The 12,535-nt window shown below is 37.9% G+C and overlaps 1 protein-coding gene across 4 annotated transcripts in view; it reads right to left on the bottom strand.

Annotated features, from left to right (window-relative positions):
• The window catches only part of LOC149148539 (uncharacterized), a 141,011-nt gene extending 132,326 nt beyond the window's left edge, over positions 1-8,685 (bottom strand). For 3 of the 4 annotated variants that reach the window (XM_089438789.1, XM_089438788.1, XM_089438790.1), the window contains exons 1-2: positions 8,378-8,685; positions 7,087-7,308 (exon numbers count right to left, since the gene is read on the bottom strand). In XM_089438789.1, coding sequence (XP_089294915.1) covers positions 7,087-7,308; positions 8,378-8,425 — 270 coding nt within the window. In that variant the 5' untranslated portion in view covers positions 8,426-8,685. Of the gene's footprint in view, positions 1-7,086; positions 7,309-8,313 lie in introns of all 4 variants that reach the window. The other variant, XM_089438791.1, reaches the window with a different exon arrangement.
• Between the last annotated feature and the right edge of the window lie 3,850 nt (positions 8,686-12,535).

Genomic DNA, 12,535 nt, shown 5'->3' on the forward strand with positions numbered 1-12,535 from the left:
AAAAAGGGACAGAGAAACTCCCCTGACATCCTCTATAAACCAGGGAGAGAAAAGGCAGAGACTAAATGATTTTCCAGAAGAGGATATAGCAATAAGAGAGGCATTGGGCATGGGCCCACCCAGCAGAGAAGCTTCAGCAAGTTCCTTCCAGCAGGAACAGGACAGGACCATGGGAGGGGAGGTCAGCTCCTCCAGCCAGCAGAAAGAAGGACAAGTAAGCATCAAGCAGCAATTTATAGACATCAAGAGGAGGAGTGATCCTATCAAAGTACAACTGTACAATCACCTGCTAAACATGGCTCCTTCCAATCAGCAGAGACTTATGTCTGCTTTTGATGTAAGTGAAGGCAAAATGATAATGAGTCACTTTATGCCTACGGCACTCCAGCCACAATCCACTGCTGACTATCTTAGGACTAACCTAGAGGTCCTCGCCAAGGACATACACCCTATGGACAAAATTGAGCTGCATAAGCAAACTGGCGAAATGGTGTATGCTTCATTGGCTGACAAGACTTTGGAGAATTATAAATTAACAAGCAGTCTGAATGCCACAGCTTCCCAGCTAGAACTGGAGAGGGCCTCTTCTCAGGCCAAAGACAACAGGATAAAATCCCTGGAGGAAATCATTGTAGAAATTGGGCACAATCCCAATGACATCAAAGGGATACAAGAGATCCTGAAACTTAGAGATGCTGACATGGCTGCACTAAGAAAGAAGATCAAAATTCCAGCCACTATCCATCCACAGACTGATGAGATAGCAAAGCAAAGGCATGAGCAGGATTCTACTGCCCTGCTAGTTTCCATTTACAAAGAGCTTGTGAAGGCACAAGAAAAATTGGGGCAATATGAAGCTACACAAACAGCTCTACAAGCATCATTAAAACAAGCACAAGAAGGGCAGACATCTCAGCCCCCTCCTCAAGTCATCAATCTTGAGGAGACTGTTCCTACTACGGTGCCTCCACCTCAGCAGGCTAAACAAACAGCCACATCTACTTCAGCAGCACCCATCAGCACAGATCAGAGCCTAGATATGCAGAAGCTAAAGAATGAAATACAAATTTTGGAAGCCCAGATGACAGAGCTGAATGAAACTAAGGAAAAGCTGGCCAAGGTAAATGAAAGGCATGATAAGACAAAAAGAGAGGTGGGAGAAAAGGCCAGGGAAATCAAAGCCCTTAAAGACAGGATCAAAGAGCTTGAGAATGAGCTCAAGCTAGATAAAATCATATCTGAGATCAGAGCAATGATATGGTCCAATATCGGCCAATCCATCAACAACCAATGGCCATATATTGAGACAATCCATGAGCAACTAGAGCTCATCCCAAAGGCACAGAAGGAAATCCGAACATCAAGGGCCTTATTAGGAAATATGCCTGAAGTTGCTACAAGAATGATCAATGTGCTTAACCACAAAACAAGTTCTCAGTTAGCCACCATTGGAATCACAAATAGAACTGAGACCATTCAAATGATCAAGAGGGTTCTTACTCTCAGAAATCTGGTGCAGACATTGGACAGAAGAACCCAGGATATGCAGACAGAGGTAAATAAGTTCATGGAGAAATTTCAGGTGTTGCAGAGTAGAGGACTCCCTAGCTTACTGAACAGCGGAGGGAAATTATTCACCCATGAACAGTATGCTAAAAGAGTAAATGTTTTTGCCTCAGCACAGGTCAATGAGAAGGCCAGCACTTCAGAAGACACAGGGCCTATTACAGGACAGATTTTCTATAGTAAGATAGAAAATCTACTCTTTATAATGAATGAAATTAATCATTTGTTTGATGTGGCCCCAAATTTTTTCAAATATACAGAAGCTGAAGAGACAATGGAGGCCATCCTCAAGCATCAGCTCCCTACACAGGAATGGTGGACAGATGCAATACACAGAATTTTGTAATCAGTAAGGCATTCACCAAATTTCTGTTTTATTACAATTTTTTATAAAAAGCACAGTTCAGCAAAGTCAGCATGCAGCATAAATCAAAGTTGAGCCAACTCAGCGGATGTAGTGGCCAACAAAGCAGAAAAAGAGAACCACAGCTGGCAAACCCGAGAACGCACTGCGCAGCCAAAAGTAAATGCGTATCTCCAGAATTAAAACAGAGTAATGCAACCGACTCAGTGACTCTCAAAAGTCAAAACAATCCTCTGACAGACATAAAGGGCATTTACGCTGCATTTAAAGTTGTAATAACTCCTTGCCTACTTTCTGAACATAATAATGTAGATATTTTCTCTCTCAAATGACTCAATGCCTGAGATATTTTGTATACGCATTTCTATAAAGTCCCCTTCGCATAAGATTGCAAGGGTTGTTGTTGATTTCTCCTGAAGAAGTTCTTATGCTGTAATCCTTTTCAGAAGTTAATAGAGCAAAGCAACGGAATTTCTCGGATTTCTGAGGTGTTGGATGCGTTCTGGTGTCTGTTGTTAACTACTGGATCCTTGTGTATTTCATCATACAATAAGTCTCTGTATCCCTCTCTGTTAATTAGTTGTTTTGTTAAAATCCATATATGTTATCTGTTTTCAATACTAAACAACAAGGAAAAAGAATAGCTTTCAGGATTTATTCATTGAGTAACCTGAGTTCAATCTGCGTTGTTTATCAATGTTTTCTTCAGCTGTAGTCTAGTTAAGTGTAATTCTTAAATGCTGCACTTTCGGAATACATCTATCACAGTGACCTTTGTCACAGGAATTCAAGTTTTGCTCCTGTGCAGTTCACCTCCATCCACCAGCTCAATAGAAAATTCTTAATTGCTTTCTGTTGATCAACATACATCACCATTTGATCTAGTTTGTCTGTTTAAAATACACAATAGGCCCTGCAGTTTGAGCACCACCAAACCAGCGTATCAGATCACTTCACAACTTCAGACTCCATTGCCCAATGGTATTATACTGTCTAAACACTGCATCATAAGACCTGAAAGAAATCCTTCAACCAAAACATAAACCAAAAACTGAGCATAATAGCTAGCCTAAAATACCATCATAACAGAGACAAATCATAAAGAGAGAGCCCTCTCTGGTTGCAGTTAGGCTAGTAACTGTAACCCAAAGATTGGTTAGTGGTTACCCCGGCCGTATTCCCTTGGGAGTCATAGGGAACAACCTGGGTGTTAACAGCGGGATCTTTGCCATCAAACTTCCTCATATCGATTTTTGGAATATGGTGGGTCTTTGATCCAACATTAGAATCTATGGAATCATGATTAACATTTCTTTTGTTCTCATCATGAGTTTCCTTTACTACCCTTTCACCATTAGTGACCCTTTCTGGTAGCAGCTTATTCATATTTATCTTCAATTCTTCCATGTCTGTCTTCAAATCTATCTTCAAATCATCCATCTTAGCTTGCACGTCATTCATCTTAGCTTCTACACCTTTCTTTAAACAATCCATCTTAGCTTCTACGCCTTTCTTTAAACCATCCATCTTAGATTCTGCTCCTTTTTGTGCAAGGGACAGTTGTTGCACTTGATCTTGTAATTTTGATATATCATGTTGCATTTCTTCCTCTTCTTCATGAGTCATGCTAGAGCTTCCAGGTTCCTTACTAGGTGTTTGCATTTTCTTTCCTCGGGGCATCAGTTACCGATAATAATGCTCTACTATGCCCTTTGAATTCCTTCAAAATAAATTTTCAAACCAAGCTTAAGCAAAAATTTAAAAAAATCTACACACATTTTTTCACTTTGTAGGAACTCGATATTGCCTCTGATGTATCTCTGTACTTTCCAATCATCTAGATCTGAATTTGTGACCTGCAGTAGCCCTCTGTGTCCTCTTTCCAATGCCACAAGTCTGACCCAAATTGGATTCTCCAAGGAAGAGTTATGCGAAATCTCCCACAGTGACTTGATTATAGACTAGTTCAGTAGAGCGAACTTGTACAATTTGCCACGAGTCACTGTTTCGACCTTTGGATCTGAAAAATGCATACAAGAAACTACAGTCCGTCCTCTTTCTGTACCTTCTTACAAAATTTCAATCTGATCCCTAGAGAGAAAGTTATGACGCTTTTCCCCAGGTCACCTGTTTGGAATGTAATTCAAGAGTCTGCAAAAAGACCAACTTCCTCAGATCATATCTCCGCAAATATTGCGCGAACAACTCTGAAATTCGGACCCGAGGTTCAGCGCGATTTCTTCTCAAATGGGTTTTTTTTTGCAAATTCTGAAACGTCGCAGAAAAAAAAGTTATATTGAAAATGCCACGATGATCTGTTTGGAGCAGCGAAACCCTAGAATCCAAAGCTCAGATACCAAATGTTATGAAACCAGCTCAAGAAAACGATAGATCAACGCCTTAGAATTCAGCCTCTTCGAGGGGGCAACCTCCTTTACATTACATAAATGAACAATTCTAGGATGATTCAAATGACAAAACCTCCTTTCTATATATAAGAGTGTAAGGAGTCACAATATAACCCAGCCGACCTAACAATAATAATATAAAGCCACAAAAATAACAATAGAGGGATTCTATGGGGCACAGTAATAACAATATGGGGATAATAAGGGCACAACAATATTAATAAGGGGTACAACTACAATAGTAATGGGGTAATCACTAGTATTATAGGGACCCAACATATTCCTTAACAAGCCCTATCACTTTATTTGGTGCATGACAAGGGCTACTTGGCCTCTTGTGTCACCACAACCCCTTTACAACAATTCAATCTTCTCCTCACTCAATCACACAAGACTCAAGTAGGGGACTAACCTATGTCATGTATGAAAAACCCCAAGTTTTACCCCATCTTATCCTTGACTAACTGTGATATTTCAGTGCGACTCTCCTCCTCAACTCGCTACGATATTTCAATATACCTTTCCTCCTCAACTTACCATTCAATTGTGAGTTATGTAAATTTTGTGATCCAATTATGAATCAATGTGTGTTGATGTGTTTTGTTAGAAGAAAGACCCTCGACCATATATATGAGTGATCGCAGGGTAACAAAAGGCCATGTCCCTTCGTATGCAAGGGTCGACACATGTGCATCATGCATTGGGTTGACCCTCGCGATACTCGAGTTGATAACATATACACCCACCACACCCATAACCGATAGGTCCATCCTCTCATGTCGCCTGCCCACGCCAATAATTGACAAATCAGTTATCTCAAGTTGGGACGGGCCAATAACCAAACTCATCCCATTTGGTCATGTCGATGCATGCGTACTCATCCATGTGCAATGGGCACACCACACCACCTCACAATCTAAGTTACTAGTGCGATGTCCAAGCGCCCCCAATGCTCAATTGAATGGGCAAGGTGTTGTTGAAGAATCTAGGGCATATGGGTATGATGAGATTCTTCTGACGATGATAACTATTTGTGAGGTACTTTTTACTTTTTCTTATTAGCACAATCTTCTCTTATTATTATTAGAGTGTGTTTTCTTACTTCATCAAACAGTTACCAAAACAAAAGAGACAAAAACACAAGATGTTGGATCTCAGCCAGGGCAAAACCTCTCTCTCCTAGAGAGGAAAACCCTTCTGCAAATTTCTCTTATTGAAGCTTCAATTGACAAATGTCAAACCCTAGACCCTTGATTGATAGATCCTCCAAGCACAAGACACAGTCTCTCTTTTGCAACTTCCTTTTTGTCCTTCAATCAATGTCTTCTTCTAGACTGCACCTTGGTCTCTTCCTTCACACTTCTTCCGGCAACTGATAGCACTTTCCTTTGCTCTTTTTCCGGCAACTGCAAAAACCCTAGGTCTCCTTAGAGACCTCTTCTTAGGTGTCTTCCTTTCCTTCTCTACCTCGCTTGGCAATCTTCCTTCTTCTTGATACTTGGGCTAGAGAATGAGGTTCTTCTTGAGGTATATTCCTGAGTTAGAGGTTGATCCTCTAACCCTACTGCAGATCTGATTTTTCCTCGCACGTGTGGTTGATTATGGCACAAGATTGCCCTTCTAGCTTGCTCCCTTCCTTTGCTTGAGGTGGGACCCACTTCGCTTGATATGGAGGCCTATTTGAGACCTATTTTTAGCCCAATCAAAACTTCTTGGAGGGCTGCAATTTCTGACTTGTTGCAGCAGCAAAATGTCCTCTTTTCCTTTGCACGTGTGACAGAGAGGAGCCCTAAAACAGTCCCAAAACTTTGGATTTCTTTCTTCTCTTCTTCGTTGGCCTAGAAGCAACCTCTTGCTCTTCTTCACACCTCCCTCTTCTTCATTGACTTTAGAGATAGCTTGCTTGCTTCTTTGATGAGGTCGAATGGCCCTATATATAGGAGTTTGTCCCTCCTATTGGGCCGACTTGAGCTAGTGAGGCCGAATTGACTTCAAGTGCACCAAAATTCATTATTTGAGCCGACTTGAAGAGGAGACTTGTCCTTGTGCTTTGGAGGATCACCTTTGACACATATCTTTAACATAATAACATAGATTACATAGTGTAACATGCCCATTACATTGACTCTTTGACTTTCCTAGAAGCACTTAAACATGTGCTTGACCTATCAAATGGGCAAGAAACACATTCTTGATAATGACAAAAATAATAATTATTTTTCTTTTACAAGTACAAAGATCAAAATTACACTTATGAAGACCAAACCTAGTTACACTTTCTTCAACAGGGGTATCGTGTGGGAGCGTGCATGCCTAGGCACCGGGGGCCATTACAAAACCAAAGACAACCATTACTTGTAATCTTGCAAGTGACTACATTACATTCCAAACAGCCCTTACGACTTTTGGAAGACAACAACCCTTGAATTTGAATTGTGAGGTAAATATATCATCGAAATTAGCTTGAGTTTGGTTAGACTTACTCTTAACAACGTGAACAGAATATTTATTTAAAACACACATAATAAAATTCATACATATGCTTTGCCTTTTACATCATTGTGAAGAATTATCGTTGTGATGACCTTGGGTAATGTTATATCTATTGATGATCATGTTTCTCTGCAAAAAGTCCTTCAAACAAAGAAGACCCTGCGCTCAAAGATCATTCTTCGGGGTAAATTTCATAAAACAAATGACAGAAGCTGACTTATGATTACTTGTAACGTATTCAATGACGAGCCATACCTCTCCAGCTGCAATAAACTTGCCCCCGTTGTGTGAATATGCCAGGCAAGTCAATGCCTTCGGGGTTCTAGAGGCCACAAGGAACCGGACTTGGTGATTTGCATCAACATTGTACACGACAACGACACACCCAGCAAGATAGGCAAAATCTCCATTTGAAAAATTGGAAGCAAAGCCACTACAGTTTCTTGTTGTCAAACCTATAACCTTCTCCAATTCAAGCTGTAGACAATAAATCACACGAAAAGAATAAGTGAATAATATCAGGTGACAGTAAAAAGATGAATAAGAAATCAAACTGCTATATGAAAATAAAAATTAAAATTGAGGAAAAAGCACAAGTATGCCCCTTGACTCCTCAAAAAAAAATTGAGGAAAAAGCACAAGTATGCCCCTTCACTCCTCAAAAAAAATATTGAGGAAAAAGCACAGGTATGCCCCTTGACTCCTCAAAAAAGAATTGAGGAAAAGGCACGGGTATGCTCCTTGACTTCTCTAAACGAGGTTAAAAAAGAAAAGAAAGTGCTTGCACAGGAGGCCCCGGTCAGACACCTAATGATATTTAAATTTAGCAGAAGGCGGGAAAATAATAATGCCCACTAAAGGAAAAATGATAGCATAATAACCAGGAACTCATTTTGGAGATTTTTCTTTTAATGAAATGTGGTTGAGGATGGGTTCAAGATGTGCCATGTCAGGCCACCTGTCAAGGTTCAATTCCTCGGAGAATTGGAAGAGGGGCAAATGAGGCATGAACAACAAGCGATTAAAACCACGTGATTCTTGACAAAATAATACACTATAGCAGGCATGTTAGCCCATAGAAAGTGCCGATGTTTCGTATTCCACCCCTCGAGGGGCTGTTGCCCATGTCAGGTCACATGTCAAGGTTCAACTCCTCGGAGAGTTGGGACAGGGGCAAATGAGGCATGAACAACGAGCGATCGCAACCAGGAGAAGCTCCTGGGTGATCCTCGACAAATGAATACACTATCGCAGCACGCTAGCATGCTAATCCACCCCTCAAGGGCCTGTTGGCGTCACAGCAGGCCAGTGGTAATGCTTCGCTTGAACTTTGAATTTAAACAATTTCAATTTCAATTTCGACAGGGGAAAAAATAACATGAAAAAAAATAATAACTGTAATGTAGCATTTCCAGCATATTGTTTGGCTGAGATAAATTTCGAGGGAGCTGGTCAGCATTCACAGAGGAGAATTTACTAAACCTGGTTTGACATAATATACCAATACTGTTGTGGCTTGAAGTAGGGTTTGGGAGGTGTTAAGTACCTTCCCACAAGGATCAACTCTCCGGGCTTTCTTCTTTAAAAGCCTCATTCTGAACTGTGAGGGTCTTACTCAGAGACGTGACCTGCGTGGGCCTCGGATTTTAAAGAATATGCAATATAAGCAGCCTCTTGTCCAGAGAAAACATTTAGCTGCGTTATACTAGCCCGAGTTGGCCTGCGAAAAATGAAAGAACTATAAAAAGTGAAGACATCGAGGAGGACAGATTCCGGAGGATTGGAGATGGGAGGGAAGAAATTTAAAATGCCCAAAAGCCTAGTTTGCAGGTGCTCTTACTGGCTGCCCGTGGTTACCCCTTAGGTATGATAATAGCCCGAGGTAACCCCTTAGGTATGATGATAGCGGTGGGATCCACTATTTTTCTAGATGGTCTTTTCCACGGCATCAGAGTTCAGTTTTTCGTTTAGAGCCTTACCTTAAAAGTTCCCAGCAAAATCTGTGTTTTTCCGGTGAAATTTAAGTTACGTTTTTAAGCTTACTCTTAAACTTGTTAAATCTTTTTAGATTTTTTTGGCATGATTTTGTTTAAAATTTAGTCGAAATGTTTTGCAATTTAAATTTAATCAACTTTAACATTTAAATGTATCATCGATTTAAATTTTTTATTATGTTTTAAGTAATGAATTTATTTATGTATTTAAAAATATATTTTAAATGATAAAAAATTATAATTTTATAAAAATTATATAATTAAAAAAAATAAAAATTAGATAATTAAATTTTTTTAATTTAAAATATAATATTTAAATATTTATTAAAAATATAAATATAATTTTTTTTATAAAATTAAATTGAACACATAATTATGTTAATAGGTATTTTTTTTCTGAAACTATTCATTGTTAATTTTTTGTTTACTATTTTTGCTTTGATTTGACATTTGTCTCATCTCTTTTTGGCTCTTAAATTGACATATGTTTCCTCAGTTACAGCGAAAGGCATTTCAATTTTGAGTGGAATGGTGAGTGGTGTGTTGGAGCGTGGTGAAAATAGTAGGCATTATTTATGTTGATGAGCTAAGCTAAGTTGTGTTTCCTTGACCTTGAAGCCTCGAATGGTGGGTTGTGTGTTGCACGGCGAAAAGGGCAAGCATTACTTCCGCTAAGAGTTGAGTCTCCTCGACTTGGAAGCCTGAGATATGAATAAATAATGGGATGGCATGGAACTCGAGCAATTGTATGTCAAAATTTTGCAAAGACAAAGGTGAAGCAATGAAGGATGAGCATGCACAGTGTGTCTGCATTGAACAATATTCTATTTCTTTTCACTCACTACAATGCTACCAAATTTAGAGCCTTTCAATAAGTTTCAAATCCATTTTGGGGTTGTTGGCATTTATTTCTCTTCGATCCTATTTTTAACAAATGTCTTCACTAAATTTAGTAGTCTAAAGATGATTCCTTATTTGGTAATTTCTATGTATCAAAATTGTGTTTCTTGCCATCTTGTGGCATTTTGGGGATTTGATGAAACCCCTATACATAACCACAGATACAGGTTTCGGTGGTGGGAGTTCACAGGTAGAATGTCACCGCTAGAGTTTTATGTCTCAATAACCTTGTTTTACGCAAGTTTTCTTCTGGAGATACCCGAAGGCCTTCTTGTCCTCGGGCCAACGTAAGTCATAGGGAATGTCAAGTTTCTTAGGTAGTAAGGTTTTAGACCAACATAGTCAAGGTTTACAATTTTTCTATTACCAAAATGCTCACAGTATTTATGAAAACCTTTTTTCATCAAGTATTGGAAGTTTCAAAGAGCGAGGAGGTCTTTACTAGGTAAAATTAAGGTAATTTGTTTTCCTTTCTTTCTTGTTTACTTCCAGGGTTTATCATATTTGTGTATCACTTTCTAACTGGGCTCGTTCTTTGTCTGCTCCAAGTTAGCGCTATTTTGGTCATAGATTGTTAGAGAATAAGCTTTAAACTCAGGAATGTTCCAAGTATTTTGTTGTTATTTAAACTTCTTTCTCCTTTCGTTGCAGGTTATATTTATGATTCAAAGGTTTTCGTTGGCCCTTAGCGGCCATAGCCTCTAATGGCACAACTCTTTGGTTTTGGGTGTCATGGAACCATCTTGGCCTCAAAATGCATAGAATACCACGAATTTGGGTGTTTCTTCCCTAAAGAATCATAACATCTTCCCACAAGAAGATTGGCATTGGCTAGGAGTTGTTGCTCTATTGGGATTTCAAGTCCTCCTCAATGTGTTTTTTACTTTGGCTCTTGCATCTAAAATGTGAGTTGCTTCTCTAGAACAATATATGTTATTCTCTTTTGGTTTGTCTTTTTTTAACGAAACTATTTCATATATGAAATAATGTGGGATTTGTTTGTGCATAACTCTTGGGAAACCTCAAGTTGTCATTTATGAGGAAGAACTTGAAAAAATACAAAGTACAAGAGAATGGTACCAAGCAAGGACATAATAGAAAGTCATCAAGATCAAAAAGGGGGTCTTTTGCACATGACAATAATGCATGTAAGACAACTATTAACCTAGTCTACTTTCGACTTTTGTGATAGATTAAGGAGTCGCCTTGCAAGAAAGGTGATTACACTTGAAGCTGTTGCATGGAGAAAACTTACAATTATCTTAAAGTTACTTAAGTTATTCTTGGCATGTATCCTTTTACCCATTCTCCTTGGAAAATACTCGTTGTCTGCATTAATTTTTTATGCCTAAAAGGACTCATTTTTATTAAATTCAAAAGAAGTTCAAGGTGATGCTCATAAATTCCTCAACTATAAGATTAGATAACAACTTTATGCTGATCCAATAACTGTTAATGTTGTGAAGAAATGTTATTAATGAAATTTTAACTCTGAGAATGTCTATTAGTGAGTGTCAAATTTCAATCATGTGCATTAATGACTCAATTTAAGCGAATCATAAAAGATTGGAAATATCTTTTTTCTTGGAATGTTAATTATTTTAGACTGCTTAAAATACAAGGTTATTTTTGAAACCCTTTGTTTGAAGGGTTGATCATTTTTCAATCAAGACAACATTCATTGCAGTAGATGGTCGTTTGTTGATAAATAAATTTCACCTATGGAGGATAAACAAATTTACATCTTGCTAGATTGACATTTAAATCTTGTAAATTTATGTAAGATATAAAATGTATCAAAGATTTCTATTAATTTTTTTTTCACTTTTTCCAACATGTAGGCAACATATCACCTTTTATATGCATATCAAGTTATATACTAGCAATTGCACCGAGAGGTGCAAAGTAACGTTGATAGGAGGAGTGGGGGAATGTGGAAGACAATAATAAAACAAAATATATGGACAATGAAATAGAATTGAAATTTGAGTTTCTATATATTTTCTAAAAAATGTGGCAGGAAGCTAAATTTAAGAAGAAAGTTACACTAACACAAATGTCTCAGAACAATGTCAATCCTTGCAGACACAAGGTACATACAAGAGGAGTTCAATTTCTTTGGGTTTTTTTAAAATGACATAGAAAGGAAAAAAAAAAAAAAACATAGCAAAGCAATGTCACCTTCTGGCTAGGTATTCCTTCGTAAAGGTTTCTTAAGGAAAATATTTGTGTCTATTGTGGATGGTGTGTGTAATTTTTTTTCTATTTTCTATTTCTCTCAATTAATCAAGTAGAAAATCAACTAACTAAAGAATCTATAATCTAAGAAAAAATCAATATTAAGTATTTCAATATATTATGACAAACTATTCCAATGGAATATCTACAACAATTTATAGATCACATTCAACATTGTTCATGCAAAGGCTCAAACACAAAGGTTGAGTTCTTAGCTTTATGGACCTTTCTTCATTTTGCAAGTGGGGAGTATCCAAATTAGAGGTCATGGATGACTCTAAATTGGTGATAGATTGGACATGTAAAAATGTTGTGTTAGATAATGTATATTCCTTTGGTGTATCTTTGCACCTAGGGACAACTGCTAATTTATGATGTTCAAGATTATATTTTAACCAAATGGTCATTTTGAATTTCAAATTGCCTTAAAGTCAATCTCACATTACATCATTACCTTTATATATATCTCGCTCATGTCAATTAAATAAGAATACTTTTTTAATTAAATTTTATAGAAAAAATGAACATAACTTAATAAGAAGATATTCCAAAAATAGAAAAAATAATATTTT

The sequence above is a fragment of the Pinus tabuliformis genome, chromosome 9, assembly GCF_031772625.1.
Source record: "Pinus tabuliformis cultivar Carrire ecotype Pingquan chromosome 9, CPIR1, whole genome shotgun sequence".
NCBI lineage: Eukaryota > Viridiplantae > Streptophyta > Pinopsida > Pinales > Pinaceae > Pinus > Pinus tabuliformis.